The sequence below is a fragment of the Arxiozyma heterogenica genome, assembly GCF_036370985.1.
Source record: "Arxiozyma heterogenica strain weizmannii chromosome Unknown scaffold_16, whole genome shotgun sequence".
Classification (NCBI taxonomy): Eukaryota; Fungi; Ascomycota; class Saccharomycetes; order Saccharomycetales; family Saccharomycetaceae; genus Arxiozyma; species Arxiozyma heterogenica.
In genome coordinates this window covers 540,243-560,362 of record NW_027042669.1, presented here as the reverse complement: position 1 = coordinate 560,362, position 20,120 = coordinate 540,243, and the positions used below count along the sequence as shown (strand labels likewise).

The following is a 20,120-nucleotide window of genomic DNA, read 5'->3' as shown; positions in this document are numbered from 1 at the left end:
CTATATGATCCACTTAATCCAAGATGGTTGGCGTGTGAGGTATTATGATTTGACAGCAAAAGTGAAGTGTAGAAAATCAAATAGCGACTATTGATAATCTTTCTGATGAAGCAGAATTTATACAAGACAACAAACACACAACATCTATATATGTATATATGTATGTATGTATGTATGTATGTTTGTATGTGTATGTGTGTGTCTTTATTGCTTATGTTAATATATTGCAACTTTTTTTTGTTTTCTTTTTTTTCAAAAACTCTTCATTAAGAAAAAAAAAATACTATAATAAAGGTCCTTCAAAACATTGCCCCATTACATAATAGGGTAACAAATAGAATGATGACTATTGACAGACACACACACACATATACGCATACATACAGACATTCATATATATATATGACTGGACTTCATTCTATTCATCTCAAGAATTTGAGTCAACAATTAATTAATTATTTAAATTACTTACCTGTTCATAAATTGACGAAATATCGTTTAGAGAAAATAATCATTAGAAATGCAACTAATTTCCATGTAGATGAAATAAATATATTTTTTACTGTTGCTAAATTGTGTAAAGATTATGAAGAAAGTTATCAAAAGAAGGATAAAAGGGGACAATATAAAGCTTTACAGTCTATGATATGGAATATATATTTCCAATGGGATAATCACTATGTATCAATTGCAAAATCTTCCACATCTACTGCTAGCACAGCAAGTGCCATTACATCTAATCATATGAAAGGACTATACAAATACCCACCACACCTTCGACCATTGTTAAAAACATCTGGCACCACTCTACACACATATAATGGATTATTAAACAACTGGCCGTTAGAGTATCATTATGATATTTTACATTCAAATGAAAATCCAAAAAAAATCACCACTTTAAGAAACATGTGGCTAGAAGGACATCCTGATGCTATAGAGAAAAGTCTATTAAACGTGAGTAACCACAAACACAACCATAATAAACCTACTTTTACTTTTACTTTTACTCCTACTTCTACTTCTACTGGTAGTGGTAATGATCATGATAATAATGGTAACAATGCTATGCGGATAGAAGAGAAGAGACATGATTATTGCAAAATAATTGAACCAATTTTATCACAGTGTTACTTTCTTAATAACATTCTTTGGAAAAATGAAAATAAGAAAAGATTAAAACCTATTGCCCCTATTGTAGAAGTTCCATTTAATGCTAGAGGAACTATAATAGCAGAAAAAAGAGTAATGAATTTAATTAGAGATAAATTGAAGACATTGAGATTAATATTGACAAAACAATGGCCTGCCTTGTATGATGAAAAGTGTATTGAAGAGATGTTAACATTACTTCAACTGTCAAGTTCTACAGAGAAGTGTACTAATAGTATACTGATGCATAGAGACTTATTGAGAATACATGAACGTTGTTTCCAAAATAGAATGTATCGTGTTATAGCCACACCTAAAACAGCGACCAAAGATGGGGCTCACAATACGAGCAAAGAAACCGAACCATTCCAACAAGAAGAACAAGATGAACAAAGACAACAAGGACAACAAGAGCAAGAGATCCAATTTGAACGTATTTTTTAACCACGGATGCAATAGAGAGGTTGACAACTTTCAACGATTGGCAAGTAGTGAATTTGATCTGCTGTCACGTGGTATAATCTATATAACACACACCCACACACCTGCAACTATTCAACAACAAAAACAACGACAACTGTGGGTGAGAACTGTGGAGGGTGGTGTCTAGGTGTGCAGGAAGAGAAAAGAGAAAAAAAATAAAAAAAAAACTACACAGAAATAAAACAAAAACACACACAAAAATACACACACAAACCTTCGAGATAGAGAGATTGTTAATGGGTGTACGAGTAGCAATGAATTGTGTATATGTGACCTAAAGTCAGGTTATCTGCTGATAAGACACAGTTAGTGGACACTTGTATATGTAGTCTTTCTCTCTCTTCTTATTATATATGTGTGTGTGCCTGTGTTTGTGTGTAAAGGACCCCGTGTCTTTGTGTACTAGAAATACAACTCGCCTCACTTTTAACAATCAAATATTGTCTTGTCTTTAATTAACCACTGGTCTTTGAGAAACCCATTAGATGTTTCTATAAAAGGATAACCTACTCCTTCCTCTTCCTCTGTATTACCTCCCATCCCTTACAAACTGTCATCTGTGGCATTGGTACCTCATGGTCATCCTTCCCTTTTTCCCACATCCTCCTCTCTCTCTTCTATCTCTTATTTGTTATACTAACTTGGTTGTACTATCATGAACACACTAATCGTTTTCCATCTTTCTTTCTTTCTTTTTACTAATTTCAATCGCAGCTTTAAGAACAAACAAACAATAAATAGATAATTTCAACATATTATTTTGTGTCATCTCAACATGACTGCTACAACAAAATCTTTTCCTTATGAAGACCCTGAAAATAATTTTAATACTGATGTAATTAACAATGATAACGATGATGGTAATATTCCTAGTAATCAGACAAATTATTTAGAGAATTTAGAAGCAGAATATAATCAATATAAATACTCTGAATTTGAACCTATAAATAGCAACAACCACTACAATAATAACGGTAGTATTAGTAATAATATTCAAAATTTTTCTACTAATGTAGAACCACATGTATCGAAATTAAATGATATTAATTATGAAAAAATTAATAATAAAAAATTTCAAAATACAATCATATTTAACAACAATTATAATAACCAGGTTATACCAGAATATAATGAAGCTCTTGTCACAGAAAAAGAATACTTTAATCACTCTTTGAAAAATTATTTCACTTTAAAATCTGTCGGCGATTATATAAAATCTTTATTCCCTATAATTCATTGGTTGCCACACTATAACTTTGTATGGCTATCACAAGATTTAATCGCAGGGATTACTGTTGGTTGTGTCCTTGTGCCACAGTCTATGTCTTATGCTCAATTGGCTACGTTACCTCCACAATACGGATTATATTCTTCTTTTATTGGTGCTTTCATATATTCCCTCTTTGCTACTTCAAAGGATGTCTGTATTGGTCCTGTCGCAGTTATGTCTTTGGAAACTGCCAAGGTCATTGCAAAAGTCTCAGAAAAATATCCAGATGGTTCAATCGATGCTGCAGTAATTGCAAGCACTTTAGCTTTATTGTGTGGGATCATTTCTTTAGGGATCGGTCTTTTAAGATTGGGTTTTTTAGTTGAATTGATATCTTTGAATGCCGTGGCAGGTTTCATGACAGGATCTGCTTTAAATATCATATCTGGTCAAGTACCATCTTTGATGGGATATAGCAAAAAAGTTAACACAAGAGAATCCACTTATAGAGTCATCATCAAAAGTTTGAAACGTTTACCTGACACAAAATTAGATGCTATATTTGGTCTCATCCCCATGTTTATCCTATATTTTTGGAAATGGTGGTGTAATTCTATGGGACTTAAATTGATAGATAAATATTATTCAAAGAATTCAAAACAATACTATTTTTGGAAAAAATTCTATTTTTATGCACAAGCTTGCAGAAGCGCATTCGTGATAATCGTCTTCACGGCAATCTCATGGCGTATAACGCATGGCAAGCCTTCTAATGATAGACCAATTCAGATTCTAGGGGAGGTCCCAAGTGGGTTACATAATATTACAACAATCAAAGTTCCTGATGGTTTAATGAAAAATATTGCTCCTGAATTACCAGCTTCAATAATTGTGTTGTTGTTAGAACATATTGCTATTGCTAAATCATTTGGTAGAGTTAACGACTATAAAATTGTCCCTGACCAAGAATTAGTAGCCATCGGTGTTACTAATTTAATCGGAACTGTGTTTCATGCTTATCCTGCTACTGGTTCTTTCTCTAGATCGGCACTAAAGGCAAAATGTAATGTCAAGACACCACTATCCGGTATTTTCAGTGGTACTTGTGTTATCATTGCCATATATTGTTTAACCGGCGCCTTTTGCTATATCCCAAAGGCGACCTTAAGTGGTGTCATTATTCATGCTGTCTCTGACTTAGTTGCAACATATACTACTACATGGAATTTTTATAAAATGAATCCAACTGATTTTGTTTGTTTCTTGGTAACAGTTTTTATCACTGTATTCTCTTCTATTGAAAATGGAATTTATTTTGCTGTCTGCTGGTCATGTGCTATTCTTTTGTATAAAGTGGCATTTCCATCTGGTCAATTCTTGGGCCGTGTAGAGATAGCTGAAGTGATCAATGCTAACATTATCCCTAATGATTCAGTCACTATTAGCAGTGATGAAATTAGTGAGGAGGATGAAAAACAGGAAGACTTCAATGGCACTAAAAAACCAAGAAAATTTTCCAAAACTAAAATTTATGAGAAGAACTCTACTTCATTTTCTACAGGTTCCATGGATAATTTATTTTCCAAGAAAATAATTTATCATACCAAATGGGTCCCAATTGACCATAAATATACGAAGGAATTAAATGGTGAGTTACAGATTTTACCACCACCACCCGGTGTCATAGTTTATAGACTGAATGATAGTTACACATACATTAATTGTTCAAAACATTATGATACAATATTTGATAAAGTTAAAAAAGTAACAAGACCTGGGAAATTATTACATCATAAAAGGAAATCTGACCGACCATGGAATAATCCTGGGGAATGGGAAGCACCAAGGTTTTTATCTAAATTATTTAAAGGTAACAAAAATTATACCAATGATCTAGAGAATAATAGTCTTCAAAATAGTGAAACCAAAAGAGATGAAAGACCATTGCTGAAGATCGTTTGCTTAGATTTCTCACAAGTATCACAGGTTGATGCTACTGCTATTCAATCATTAATTGATTTAAGGAAAGCAATTAATACTTATGCTGATAGACAAGTAGAATTCCATTTTACTGGTATTATATCGCCATGGATTAAAAGATCTTTGAACAAGTTTGGATTCGGTGATGTTAATGAGACTTATAGCGATGAATCCATCATATCTGGTCATGTATCCTATCATTTAGCCAAGGTACCCAATGATTTAGAATCCGGTTATGAAGTTAGAGCAGCTACAGGCACCAACTTACCATTTTTCCATATCGATATTCCTGATTTTAATAAGTGGGTATTATAAGTATTTTCAAGTGTCATGATTGATCTTTTATTCTTATTTTATTTTATATATATTTATTTTTTATATATATATTCAGTATATACATACTCCTTGTGATAATATTAATAATATTTAGCCATAGACAATCTAATGTATATTCTATCCTTGTGTTTATTTTTTCCTTTTATCATAATTCATACATACATGCATATAATATTATCATTATAAAACATAAATAAATATGAATAGTACACTTAAACATAGTATAATTGCGAATATTAAAAGTATTGAATTTCTCATTCTTTGCCACCATAACCTATCTTTAATTCTAGTTGCTTTTCTCTTAAAGTTATGTGATGTACTATTTAATTTAGTTGTCTTATCTACTAATAAAGAAACCCGTTCTTGCCTTTCTAAAAATTTATCAATATTATCATTCATTAACTTTATCACATCTTGTATATCGTCATCCAAATTAGTTGTCTTATTTTCAGCAATTGAAGTATGATTGCTATTATTTTGTAAATTTTCATTTCTATAATTAATCAATTCTTCATGAAATTTGTCTAAAATATTACCAATTTGGACTCTTAATTCAATATTTGATTCGATTTCATCAAAAGGTTGTTGTTTTAATTCACTTAACACTCTAATAGGTAAAATCTTTGGGATATCTAATTTAATGAAACAAACAATTAGAACATCATCGTTGTTACTGCTATTACTAGGGAAAGAAGAATTGGTACTCGACATAGTTGTATAGTAACAATCATAACCATCCAATAAAATCATTGACATTTTTGTCACTTTATTACCAATATTATCAACAACTTTAGGTATTACCATATCCTCAACAACCTTGTGAAACAATGAATATGAATTATCTATTGCTGAATCTTCCAGTTCTTCCAGTTCTTCCAGTTCTCCTCTTGTTTCCAAATTATTTGAAAGTGATAATGATCGACTATCATTGTTAATTGATCCATATGACATCCTCTTCCTACCTCCATAAGTGCCATTACTACTCTTACCAACATGATTATTAATACTGGTATATTCTTGATCTATGTAGGATGAAACAGTTTTATTTGATCGTAATACTTCTAAGTAAGATATTGAAAACCTGGTAGCCATATTTAAAAGTATCTAGTTTTTTTTGTATCCCTTTTCTCTATCAAAATTATTTAACACGTATGCTCCTTCTTGTGACTGTAAAACCTGTATCAAATAATTCTTGGGATGCTGTTGAAATGCACTTAAATGAATGTATACTACTCTGTACAACTAGTTCAGCTAAGTGTTGATCTATTCCTATATATAAGTGCATGAACTCCTTTCTTTCATTTCTTTCCCCTTCTTGTCGTGTTTTTAGAATTTTTCACTTCCAAGAAATGAAATCCCATCGATTTTGTACAAGGAAGAATATGTAATATAAAATACGTAGGGATTGTAGTGTATAGTTTTCAACATTAATTGATGAATATATATATATGTACATACATGCGTATATGTTTAGATTTGATAGAATGTGTATATAAGACTAATATATGTGGTTCATTGCTGAAATCTGCTGTCATACCAACCTTTGACAACGTACTGAATGTGTGAATGCTTTGAACCTCTACTTATTTTACCACAAGGCTTATAGTTCATTACTGATGAGTGTAGTTGTTGCATAATATGATCATAATTCTTGTCATTACACCCTTGGTTTATGGGAACAAATTCTAGATTCCATGGGAAATGTTTATCATCTGTAATAGTTCTTTTATTACTATTATAATTATTTAACATATCAATCCAAATTTTCTTTTTTGTCAGTATGGCTAATCTAATATTTGAATCAAAATCTAGTTGATTTATTCTTGCTGAGTCCAGCAACTGCAATAATTCAAGATCAACTATTATTTCCGGTAAGATCTGTTTTTTGATCGCACTATTTTCAATTGCATATAATTTTAAAAAGTTTGGATTCACTAGTTGATTTCTGATCCCAGTTTGATCATTGTCAGTATCATTCTTACCCGTATTCTTCTTCTTCTTCTTCTTATCATCATCATCATAATTATCTATTATCTCTTTTTTGTTTCTTCTTGTAAACAATGGTTGATAATCTTTATTAAATTTAATATCTTCATTATTAATTGTATAATAGTCATCATCATCTATATTTAAATCATCTAAATTAATATCTTCGATTAGAGGTAAAATTAATTCCCTACATTTACCATTATATATTACTGATTCTTGACTCAACAGACTTCCTGCCAAAATTTGCTGTCTTTCGATCTTTTTATCATTTGCTAAACCTTTAATTATATACTCACATCTATCATTATCGTGTATACATTCATTCTTATCTATATTAGAGTTGCATTTATTTCCAGGGTTTGCCTCATTATATCTAGTTAACTCATTTATATTACGCTTCCATATATCTGTTAAATTGTGAGTAGTAGTAGTATTAGTGTAATAGTAACTATTCAACAGGAGAAACTGTGTATGAAACATTTTTCTTTTTCTTTTTATTACAGGAAACTATGTGTAAAATGTACTAAATGCTTTAGTTAGAACAGTAAAAAAAATATGTATATCCATAAAATATTCTTTAAGACTTCATATGTGTATTATATCGACATAATATATACATACACACATATATATCCGATTGATGAGATTACTATCAAATTCAAACTCGTTTTCACCAGTTTATTTGTCGTATGTTATTACCTTGATCTCATCATCTAGTACATCCGTACATCTAAACAATATAGCTATTCCGGCATTGTGGGAATGATCCTACTAGTGGATATTGTAGTAGTGTTGGTATTAGTAATTGAAACTATTGGATCTGTACTGATATCAAGTGTTCTTTGTGGAGTGATTGCAGTTTTGAGTGAGGAAATAGACTCACCATTACTAATAACATTAGTTGTAAGACCGGTATCAGTATTAGTAGTGATACGTTGTACTTCTTCTTTTTCCTGTCCATTCATTGATGAATTTGTTGGCCTCATATTATTATTATTATTATTATTATTATTATGATCTGTATTACTCTTGGTCATCTCTTCTAATCTTTGTTTCTCTAATTTCTTCTGTTTTCTTCTTTCTCTGTCATCATGTCCTTTTCTTTGCTTAACTCTAATAATTTCTAATTCTGGTATAAATACTGATCTTAATTCCTTTTCCCAATGTCTCATACAGAATCCACATATATATGGTGACGTTTGTCCATATCTTGGACGTAAATCGGCGGGACGTAAGCTATTTGTATCATTATCATTATCATTTTGCACTCCTGATACATCGTTATCTTCATTTTTCTGCACTTGTTCTAAACTAGCTAGCCGTGTTGACCTTCTATATGTTCTTCTATTATCAGCACCATCCCCTCTTTGAACATAATCATCGTCATCATCATCATAATTGCCACCATCATACTCTACTCTCTTTCTTAGTTTACGCTGATTTAACTCAGAATAGTTTTCACCAGTCAACTTACCTAACACCACAATGCTAAAATCTTTTTCTGTTAATTGTTTAATCTTTGGGATATCACCACCTTTTTTAGGTATTGGCGCATGCATCTGTGCTAGGTAATCTATATTTTCTTGAGGTTGACAGTCCCAGTGTTCCCAGATGTTACAAAGGTCACAACATATTAATTTATGATTATATATCAAGTCATTATTCATAATCTCTTCTTTATAATCATCCATTTCAGTATGAACTTGTTTAAAAATCGAATTATCACATATGCAATGGAATATCCAATCTTTTACGTCTGGTTTATTAATACTATTTAAATCAATGCCATTCTCTGTAGCCAATTTAATATCAGTACTATCAATACACAAACTTGAGGGAATTTCTTGAATAAGATGTTCTGGATCATTGTTACATGTGTCATGGATATACATAGATTCATCATCAATGTCAATTATGGATTGTGTAAAATATGCACCATTATTTATAATTCTAATATCGGTCTCTGTCAATTTTTCATCATCTTTAATAAATTTTTGTATGCTTTTATCTCTAATTTTAATTAATCTAAAATCTTGATCAAATTTATACCACAGAATATTCCAAATTATATCTTTCAACTTTTTATTATATTTAGACAATGATCTATGTCTATTTTTCAAAAAATACATTCTATCATCCAATTTATCTTGAATTGTATTACTGATCTCTTTTCTCTTAGCTTCTTCTTCTCTTGCCACCAACCTTGATGATCTTTTCCTATTCACCATTAATAAAGAAATAGATTTGGCCTTTTCCCTTTGAGCCAGTAATTTAGAAGAATATAAGAGGTGTGCCATCTTAATCTCTATAAAATCAGTCAAAAATTCACTTGGATTCATCTTAACATATTCAATGAAACTTGGCCAATCCCATGATAAAACATTATACTGTATTTTAATAGATTGCAAATAGGAATCAATCTCATTGGAATAATCTAAGTGTATCAACTCCTTCTCGTTATTTGCTTTATTTTCTTTAATTATAGTACAATTTTTCAATTTAATTGGAACTCTCAGTTTATTAGAAGAACCAGAATCACTATCATCACTAAAAGTTGTCTTTACCTCTACAATTGAGCCATGTGTTGGTAAAACCACAATTCGGGAATTTTCAGATTTATCATTTTTGATCGATGAAAATTGAAATAAATCAAGATGACTATTTAGATAATTTTTAAATGTCATACTTTTATTTTCAATGATTTTAATAATATAGTAATAACATTTAAATTGTTCTATGAACGGCAAATCATGAAATTTTAGATTCAAATCAATGACATCATGAGCAGGATAATAGATTTTTAATTGTTCTTTGATGATTGAGTCCCATTCATTCAGTGTATGGCTCCTACTATTCGTTAATAATCTCAACAATCTCAACTTAATTAATTCAACTAAATTTTTTGTTAAAGAACTATTATTATTATTACTAGACAAATTATCATCATTTAATTCAATAGTATTACCATCTAGTTGATTAAATGAACAAAAATCCTGTAGGAATAAAATTTCATCAAATTTAATATCTTTCCAAAAAGGCTTGACGGAATTCAATATTGTAGTAACATATGAATCACAAACATTATTGAGCCATGACATAACATAATGATAATACCAAGTCTTGATCAAATCAGATATTTGATTTTTTGAGTCATTTGGGAAATCAGGAAGCACTGTCTTCTCCACATGACGTAAAGTATCTTCACTTACATAATTTTTCCAATCGAAATCCTTGAATAAAGGCTTAATATCAACTTTTAATTTCTTTTGTGGCTTAACAAACTCCAATTGTTCTATCTCCAGCTCTTTCTTTTGAATCTCCAATTTATTAAGCTCTCTTGAGTGTCTCGTTGACCTTGTTGATCGTCTTGTTGTCCTCATGGAAGAAACTTCGTTCTCTGGAATAAGATCATCTAGATCTAATGACGGTTCAGCATAAGAAATTCTTGTGGATCTTCTAGTCCTTTTCATATTTCAACAATCGATGATCCTTTATATATATATATATTCGTATGCCCGTGTGTGTTTATCTACTCGACTTATCTTTTTTGTATCTCAAATATAAATATATTAAGTCAATTGATGTGTTGAATATTAGCAAACTACTATACTATCAACTTTCCTTTTTATTTATCTTTTATGTTTTTGTTTAAATCAATGATATCTAAGACAAGAAGCACGAAAAAGGGGAGACAATCTTCCAATAACTATTGCTTGTTATGTACATTGTAGTTATGTAAAATTAGTAAATAACACAAGAATATAGAAACTTGATAAATAGCACGATCGTTTACATTTCTTACAATCTTTTTTTCTTTTTTGTTCTTTTTCTTTTTTCTTTTTTTTTTTGTTTTTCTTTTAATTCTGTCTTGTTTGAAAGAAAAAAAAAAAAGAAGAGAAATTTGAAAAGGAAATATTAAAAAGTTATTAGCAAACCCTAACTAAAAATAGTGAAACTGTCTCAATATTTTTTAAAATCACACATTTACCCTAGTTTATAATGTAGGGTTGAAATAACATTTTTTTAGAATTCGTGACAAACGATTTTGGTCTTTTTTTTTTTCTCTTTTATTTTTTCCATTTTCTTTCATTTTCCGCCTTCCCCCTTTTCGTATTTTTCAAGGTAACACAAAACAGCAAAATTTGAGTTTAAATTGTGCAAAGCCATTAGAATCTGCAAATCGTTAAAGAAACAAACTGATGACTAAAAGGAGAAAGTTCTATTAACCCACGTCCTCTTGCTTCTTACGCGGTATATACTAATGCATGCTGTGTCTGCTTGCGTATTTGAACTCACATTTAGATCTTCATTATTTTATTAAAAGTAGGAGGGGGGAGAACTAATCGATATAAACTACCTCGAGTTCCACAACTTTCTAAAAGATTATTTAAATTGATTGATAGATAGACGGAGGGATAATTAGATATAGATATATATGTATATACACACACACACATATATATATATATATCCATATCTGTTCATTATTCCACATATATATATATTATCTACATTATATTATTGCAATCCTTATAAAAAAAGATTGATATACAAGAACGAAAAGAGATAACAATCAATAAATTATATTACTCGTTAACTATATCAGAAAAACAAATTGGCCCATTTCATTATTGTCATAGATTAATATTTACTAATTTATTAATTTATTTGTATTTTTATTTTGTTTTGTTCTATTTTATTTTTTTTTTGTTTACATATTTCTGCTTTCCATTTATTTCGAGTAACAAATTCTGAGATAGATTAATTCAGTGTTGTTATTAAGATTTTTTGTAATTTAGGATAATTTATTATGCCAAATAAAGACGATTATCACATCAATCCACAGTTTAAAATTGGGTTTGCAGCTCCACCAATCCCTTCTGTGGTGGCACCTGCTACATCAAGAATGATGAGAAAATCACAACATCCACAACATCCACAACAGCAGCAGCATAATCATATTTCACCCTTAAATAATGCCGAAGGAAATCCAGTTTCTGATAACAACCCTCATCATACCAATAATGATAACAACAATCACAATAATAATAAACATAACCCTACTACTACTACCAATAATAATAATAATAACGGTTCACATAATAGCATTTCGCAACATACAAATAATAATGAGGTCCAAAGACAATTCCATAGAAAGAGCCTTGGTGATTGGGATTTCTTAGAGACTATTGGTGCAGGGTCGATGGGAAAAGTTAAATTAGCCAGACACCACCAAACTAATGAGATTTGTGCTATTAAAATTGTAAATCGTGCAACAAAGGCTTTTTTACATAAAGAACAATCTTTACCTCCCCCCCAAGACCGAACAAGAACTATTACAAAGGCAAAAAAAAACTAGAGAAAGAAATATCTCGTGATAAAAGAACAATTCGTGAGGCATCCCTGGGCCAAGTTCTTTATCATCCACATATTTGTAGGTTATTTGAAATGTGTACAATGTCAAATCATTTCTATATGCTTTTTGAATATGTATCTGGTGGCCAGTTATTAGATTACATCATTCAACATGGCTCCCTAAGAGAACATCATGCAAGAAAATTCGCTCGTGGGATTGCGAGCGCTTTGGAGTATTTACATGGCAATAATATCGTTCATAGAGATTTAAAGATCGAAAATATTATGATATCTACATCTGGTGAAATTAAAATTATAGATTTTGGTTTATCAAATGTTTATGATTTACATAAACAATTACACACTTTTTGTGGTTCTTTATATTTTGCTGCACCTGAATTATTAAAGGCAAACCCCTACACAGGTCCTGAAGTCGATGTTTGGTCATTTGGTGTGGTGTTATATGTACTTGTATGTGGTAAAGTACCTTTTGATGATGAAGTATCTAGTGTCCTTCATGAAAAGATTAAACAGGGCCATGTGGAATATCCGAATCATTTGTCTATTGAAGTCATATCTTTATTATCAAAGATGTTAGTGGTAGATCCTTCCAAGAGGGCATCATTACGACAAGTTATAGACCATCCTTGGATGAATAGAGGTTATGACTCTAAAGTTAAATCGTATCTACCACAAAGAATACCGTTGACCCCGGAGATATTGGATCAAAAAGTTATTAAAGAAATGTATCGTTTAGAATTTATAGAGAATATTGACGAGACAAGAGATGTTTTGAAAAGGATCATTACAGAACCTATGTATCTTGAACTTTCTAAACAGTACTGGGATAATGTATCTTATATTAAAAGAACTAATCCTAATGTCACCACAAACTTAACTATTGAAGATCCAACTAAGGCATACAATCCTCTTTTATCGATGTATTATTTAGTATCCGAAATGCTTGAAAGGAAACTGGCTAAATTACGTAGAAAGCAAGCTCAAATAGCTAAATTACAACAACAGGTACAAAATCCATTAATTGGTTCAGGTTCATCAAGTACTAACAATAATGCACAACATTCATTACAAAAACCAGTTCTAGTGCAATGTAATCAAAATGCAACAATGATAAGAACACCACAACCAAGCAATAACAATATTCCACAAGTTTCTAATTCACCAAATCCAAATCTATTAACACCAAATGTTCAGATTGAAAATAAAGTTCCATTATCACCCCAAAACAATAATAGTTCTAAAAGAGTACCAATACTGGAGACAAATACTATTGAAGAGTCAGTAAATTCACCAATGAACGTTAAACATAATGCAACTTCAAGTGTTCCTGTACCTTTATTAAAATCACCATTAAAGAGATCTGTACCTAAGTATAGTAATATTGATGCTGATTCTAATCATATCAGTGCATCTGAACGTCAGCCTTTGAAAATACTGGTTTCACCTAACTTAGCTATACCAGAACAAGCACATACATCTCCAACCACTAGAAAATCATCAGAGAATCATGAAAATTTTGATAATGTAATATCACCAGCACCTACAGAAACTGACTATTATGCAGTACAACAATTAACTACACCTACTGATTCTCATAAATCTTTCGGTGGTATATTACGGAAGTTATCCCAAAAACGTGACCAACAGCCTCAAATTTCTACCTTACAACCGCCTAAAATTCATCATAAACGTTACACTAATGATATTGATGGTTCAAGACCTCAAAATGTCAACACTTATGAAGTGGATACGATGACTTCAATGGACAACAGTAATAGCAATAGTTTAACAGTCAATTTGAGAGGTTCTAAAAAAACACATGCACGTACTGTTTCAGAATATGCACCATCTGTATCAAGAACACAATCTTTTAAAATTCCGTTGGATCATGTAAATGTTATTACGCCTCCAATGAGATCGGCATCCCAAAAACAGACTAAGAAGACTGATTTACCTGCACTTCCATCTAATGCCGAAACACTTTTACAAGAACAAAAAGAAAAGCAGCTAGAGCATGATTTAAATAATTTAAAGATTAAAGGGGGTAGAAATCAAATGCCACAACAACTTGAAATTCCATCTCAACAAAAAACATTGGATATTCCAACAGTTAATGACACAGATGATACTCAACCTATTGCACCTTTGACAGTAGTCAAGGGTAGAAAATATCACCCAAGTGCTAGAGCTAAATCAGTTGGTCATGCTCGTCGCGAATCATTAAAATTTATTCGTCCACCAGCTCCTCCAACTTTAACAATGAATAATTATCCTGTAGATGTAGAAAATACTGGTTTCTTACAACATAGTGATGATAGTAAATCAGATTCTACACGTATCACCTTTTCCAACATGGTTTCTACTAATAATAATCAAAACAACAATACATTAAATACAAAAACTTCGCATGAAAATGGTATTTCTGTGGAAGAAATACTACCTGAATTAACCGACGAAGAAATCTTAGCCGAAGCTGCAAGGGCCCCACCTGGTTCTATGCCTTCGATCGACTATCCACGTTCATTGTTCTTAAAGGGTTTCTTTTCAGTACAAACTACCTCTTCAAAACCACTTCCTATTGTGAGATACAAAATCATTTACGTTTTGAAAAAGATGAATATTGAATTCAAAGAAGTTAAAGGTGGGTTTATATGTGTACAAAAGCATTTTGGAGATCAGTATGAAAAAATTGAAAAGAGTGGAAATTCTACACATTCTCCTAGTAACATTACTAGTCCAAGACCACAATCATCTAACGAAACGATAAGAAGCGTATCTCGTCGTAGTTCTATTAGAAAACAGCAATCATTGAAACAACCATTCCTAGGCATCACCAATACTCCTAACAATATGGCTCATCATGAAAGAAATGTATCTTTAATTGCATCACCTATTTCTGAACAAGTTGGTTATAATAATGCATTGCAAGAATTATCATCTGCCTCAATTGATGAATTCCATAGTCCAGATGACCTATTAACTACTTCAAAAGTGCAAGGAATGAACATGGCTAATAGTGACATTGATAGGGTAGACATCAAGGAAAGAGCTCCAATTAAGTTCGAAATCCATATCGTAAAAGTTAGAATTGTTGGGCTTGCAGGTGTTCATTTCAAAAAGGTGTCAGGTAATACTTGGCTATATAAAGAACTGGCATCTACTATTTTAAAGGACTTAAACTTATAGTTACACTTTACACACACACACACACACACACACATATATATATATATATATATATGTTTTTATAACATTTATCACACATAAATAGGCATATTGTATTGTTATTCAGGTTTGACCACACATACGTACATACGTACACACATATATATAATAAAGCATTAGTAACATAATTTGGCAAAATAATTATTTTAAGTGGTTTTCAAGCAGACCGATAGTAAATTTTATACGTTGCATAAAGTTCAAAAATAAAAGATAGAAATCTGATGTTTTAAATCTATATAAATTTAGATGTTTAAGTTATATAATGTAAACCATGTTGTGTAATTTCCCTCTTCCTCTCTCTTTTCCTTCTTTCTTTTTTCTATTAAAAGCATCAATAATAAATATTCCTTCAGTTAGAAATCTGAACCTGTTTAATAGGTCATAACACATTGTTAGAGATAATAAAAATGTGTACTAGAAATATATTTTAAACAAATTGAACCAATTTTTAGATAATACTGACATAATTGTAATACTAAATATTTCCTCTGAAAACAGTTTAATCAAGGGGATAAATTTAATCAAAAATAGGAAGGGGGAAGAATGATCTAATCATTATATGATCTTATTCTTGAGAAATAAAATGACTTTTCATTTCTTAACGAACATTCGGATATTTCTCCCTCATTATTTTCGACAGTGGAACTTATCCACTTTAATCTTTGATGGATTTTATTACCTTGTTTTTTAATTACTAAAGTTTCTCTAAATATATATTTTTGGTTATTCCTAGTAATTGTCACTCTACCAAAATTGTCATCAAATCCAATTTGCCACTTGCATATTTCGCTATTTTTAGGTTTCCTTTCTTTATTAAAGTTTTTTACTATATGACTTGGTTCATCAGTAGTTAAAAGCCTCAAGACAGTACCATCATCATAGAATCTGAAGTATCTATAATATGTTATCATATGGACAGGGTTTAATAAAGATGATGAGCCTTCAGCATGCGTCCCATATCTTAAATAATTAACTATGCTGATATACACACCACCAAATTTAATAAATGGCCGTGATTTGATCATTGTAATATTATCATCTCCCCATAATTCTTGTTCCATGGTCCTTAAATCTTTGATTCCATTCAATATCATTGATGCACTGTCATATTTTTGTTTTGAATATATAAAATCTTTAAAAATTTTGTATGGGAAAGTGTTATTAAAACATAATTGATTAAACTTTTGGCAGGTTAACGATAAATTCACCCATGATTCACCAGATGAAAGTACGACATATTTGATTATTCTTAATAAAATGTCGTTAGGTAAAATTTCCAAAATCCAACAAGGTGGAAGTTCCTTGTCCTCCTCCTCTTCTATCTCATCGTTCAGTTCTTTATCATTACTATTAAAAGTTCCACTATCCTTATTATCACCGTGACTTAGCAATTTTTTGTCTTTATTAATATCTATTAATTGTAACTTTTTTTGGAGTACCCACTCATCATGCAGTTTCTTTCTATAAAGTTGCTCAACCCCTTCGTGTATCTTAATGGCTCTTCTATAATAATTTATTGCATCTGACATAGATCCATTTTTTTCCTTGAGAACTCCCTTTTCCCAAATAGAAAGAGCCTTATTAATATGTGCTTGTTCTTCCTCAGATCCTACAATATCTTCATTATTTATGATCATTGATTCATATGTTAATTTAATGTACTAAATCTATTTATGACATTCATAAATTACTGCTGCTATCTTAATTTATTCCTTTTTATTATTATTATTATTATCCTGCTTTCTGGTACTTTGCTTTGGCATCAAGGTAAATGAGTTAACTAATCAATTAACAATACGCTTTACCTAAACTAATGCTAGATAGATGGTTATATAACAATTCTATGATATTCCTGCTTCTAAATCAAGATCTTATTTTATTGAGTGATTGAAACAATTGTAAAGAAACAAAATTTGCCATTGTCTTTGCATTTATACTTTTGACGGCATATGCGGAATAACTAACCCGCCAATTTGCGGAATTAAAGAGGATTTTTTTTTTGCTTATACACTCTCAATCAATATACCAATAACCATCGAACCAAATAATATATATCATCTACTATTGACTTGTGCCAATTCACAAAGTTATATATATACATAAATAAAATAATCTCATCCCAATGGATTACCCTCTTGTATTTCCTAATTTCTTCTTAGGATTATTGAAATCATTATTATTCCAATCACTATTATTATTGATCAATTTATCAATTTCATTTAATAATGTAAAATCAAAGTTATACCCCAATGCAAAATCATTTCCATTGCTTAATGAACCTAACAAATCAGTATAATCGTTGGTATTTATCTCATCATTACTATTCGTAGCATTATTGTTGTTGTCTTGATATTTACTCGAACCAGATTTGGTATTATTTTTATTGTTGCCATTATTAGTATTATTGTTGTTATTACTATTATTATTAGCATTATCAACGCTGCTACAATTTTCAATAAAGTTCTTGGTTACTTCATAATTAATACTTCCGTCTTCAAGAAATCCTTTGAAAAACTTATAATATTTTTTATTAATCACATTTGTATTCATACACTGAATACACAGAATCGCCGAATATATCATATAAAGATCACACCGTTCAAATGTAGGATAATTCCTTTCCCAAATCTTAAATAATAAATGTAATTCTTCAATATATGATTCAATTAATTTCTTACTTTCATCTAACTTTGATATAAATGGTTTATTATATGAAATCAAAACAATATAGTAATGAAACCACATATACATAACGGTAGGATCAAAAAAGGATAAGTTTTCCAAATACTCTTTATTCCATTTAATATCATCCGGTAAATAATCTCTCCAATTTTGCATCTCTTGATTGAATTTGATTAAATGGTCACATCTCTGTTGCAAGGAATCCGTTTGAGTGAAAATTTTTGTTGCAAACACCTCTGAGATTCTTGATAAATATATCAGTTTTTTCAATGGATTTGCCCATCTTGTTGGCACTCCTGGTTTAAAAATGTAATCCTCTATTCCATTTTCAATATCGGGTAATTCATCTGTTTCAGGGACTGAAGAATTTGACATTCTCAATGTAGTAGACCTACCAAACAAAACAGAGATCAAATGATCTGCCAAATAACATCCCCAGTAGATTCTACTTCTTACTGCATAATCCATTTTGGATAATTCATCTTCATAAACATGATTCCAGGCCCTTGGATTCAAATGAAGACCTATTTCATGAGATATACGGAATGCCAACCCAGATAAATACCATGCCATTGGGTTTTCAGCTCTCGTAATATCATAGAAAGCAAGACATAATAAAGTTTGAATAATGGCCAACTTTGAAGACGATGTAGATTCTGCTAATGATCTATCAATCAATTGGAAAATTTTTGTTAAAACAATTTGTTTTGCATGCTGATAATATTTTTCACTCTTGGTGAACAATTCATCAGATTTTGGCGTTGCTCTAGCACCTAATGCAGCAATTGCATAGACTAATTCCTCAGAACAATAGTATGCTTTTGTTGAAGGATCCCCAAAAAATGCACTTAAAAAAGTTTCTCGATGAATAAACATATAATGACCAGGATATAACCATTTAAAGAATAACGATAAAGATCGAAGGATTAACGGAGATCTTGAAAGATTTTTTAAAATCATTTGATTCTCTTGTTCTTTTCTGGCCGAATCTTTTTTAGTGATAAGCAATGAATTTGAAGGATAGATACTGTTGGTCTCTGTGGTAGGTAATTCTTGTGAAGATGATGGAAAAAGAAACGAGGATCCATTTTTACCCAAAACCCCAATATTCTTCTTAAGGGGTTTCACTATTGGTAAAGTGGTGGTATTTATTATAGCAGAAGCATTGGACATAACATTGCTTATCTTTAAAAGGGGTTTATCAGTTTTTGGACTATTTTCATCAATAATAGATATATCATCAATTAATTTGTTTCGTTGATCTACATTAGTAGTTGTTTTTATCTGCAACAAAACTGATTGTAATTGTTCAACACACTTTTCTAAATTGTTAACATAGGAAACGGTTTTTCTTCGAGTTCTCAAATCTGTCTCTGGGATCACGCAAGTAAGATTTTTTTTAGCACAATGAAGACATGGCGGTTTCTCCATATCACATTTTTTTCTTGACTGCCTACAATTAAGACATGCTAGTTTGGTTATACCACCCCTTCTTGATTTCAAATTAACACATTTTCCATTACCAGTTGGCGACGAGAGAGAATTATTATTTGCCATATTATTATAAGTCATATGAAATTTTTCCAGTAGTAGAAGAAATAAACAAACTATCTAATAGTATACGCCAGCATATATTGAATTATTATGTTATTTCATCACCGTTCTTGTTGTGCCATCGAACTCTTCC

General features: G+C 30.8%; 8 protein-coding genes across 8 annotated transcripts; 3 read left to right on the top strand and 5 right to left on the bottom strand.

The window, feature by feature from the left end:
- Nucleotides 1-339: 339 nt before the first annotated feature.
- On the top strand, nt 340-1,596 carry GEP5 (Gep5p; the record flags this gene model as incomplete). The annotated part of the gene is made up of 1 exon (XM_064857994.1): nt 340-1,596. The coding sequence occupies one exon, from the start codon at nt 340-342 to the stop codon at nt 1,594-1,596; it is 1,257 nt and encodes a 418-aa protein (XP_064715354.1).
- Nucleotides 1,597-2,410: 814 nt separating this feature from the next.
- Nucleotides 2,411-5,140, top strand: SUL2 (sulfate permease; the record flags this gene model as incomplete). Its single annotated transcript, XM_064857993.1, has 1 exon — nt 2,411-5,140. The coding sequence occupies one exon, from the start codon at nt 2,411-2,413 to the stop codon at nt 5,138-5,140; it is 2,730 nt and encodes a 909-aa protein (XP_064715353.1).
- Nucleotides 5,141-5,341: 201 nt separating this feature from the next.
- Nucleotides 5,342-6,253, bottom strand: NYV1 (Nyv1p; the record flags this gene model as incomplete). Its single annotated transcript, XM_064857992.1, has 1 exon — nt 5,342-6,253. The coding sequence occupies one exon, from the start codon at nt 6,251-6,253 to the stop codon at nt 5,342-5,344; it is 912 nt and encodes a 303-aa protein (XP_064715352.1).
- A 420-nt stretch (nt 6,254-6,673) lies between these two features.
- GIS3 (Gis3p) lies at nt 6,674-7,630 on the bottom strand (the record flags this gene model as incomplete). Its single annotated transcript, XM_064857991.1, has 1 exon — nt 6,674-7,630. The coding sequence occupies one exon, from the start codon at nt 7,628-7,630 to the stop codon at nt 6,674-6,676; it is 957 nt and encodes a 318-aa protein (XP_064715351.1).
- A 263-nt stretch (nt 7,631-7,893) lies between these two features.
- On the bottom strand, nt 7,894-10,620 carry IOC2 (Ioc2p; the record flags this gene model as incomplete). Its single annotated transcript, XM_064857990.1, has 1 exon — nt 7,894-10,620. The coding sequence occupies one exon, from the start codon at nt 10,618-10,620 to the stop codon at nt 7,894-7,896; it is 2,727 nt and encodes a 908-aa protein (XP_064715350.1).
- A 1,340-nt stretch (nt 10,621-11,960) lies between these two features.
- KIN2 (serine/threonine protein kinase KIN2) lies at nt 11,961-15,712 on the top strand (the record flags this gene model as incomplete). Its single annotated transcript, XM_064857989.1, has 2 exons — nt 11,961-12,349; nt 12,589-15,712. The coding sequence occupies 2 exons, from the start codon at nt 11,961-11,963 to the stop codon at nt 15,710-15,712; spliced, it is 3,513 nt and encodes a 1,170-aa protein (XP_064715349.1).
- A 587-nt stretch (nt 15,713-16,299) lies between these two features.
- Nucleotides 16,300-17,388, bottom strand: HRT3 (SCF ubiquitin ligase complex subunit HRT3; the record flags this gene model as incomplete). The annotated part of the gene is made up of 1 exon (XM_064857988.1): nt 16,300-17,388. The coding sequence occupies one exon, from the start codon at nt 17,386-17,388 to the stop codon at nt 16,300-16,302; it is 1,089 nt and encodes a 362-aa protein (XP_064715348.1).
- Nucleotides 17,389-17,878: 490 nt separating this feature from the next.
- On the bottom strand, nt 17,879-20,005 carry CHA4 (Cha4p; the record flags this gene model as incomplete). Its single annotated transcript, XM_064857987.1, has 1 exon — nt 17,879-20,005. The coding sequence occupies one exon, from the start codon at nt 20,003-20,005 to the stop codon at nt 17,879-17,881; it is 2,127 nt and encodes a 708-aa protein (XP_064715347.1).
- Nucleotides 20,006-20,120: the final 115 nt, after the last annotated feature.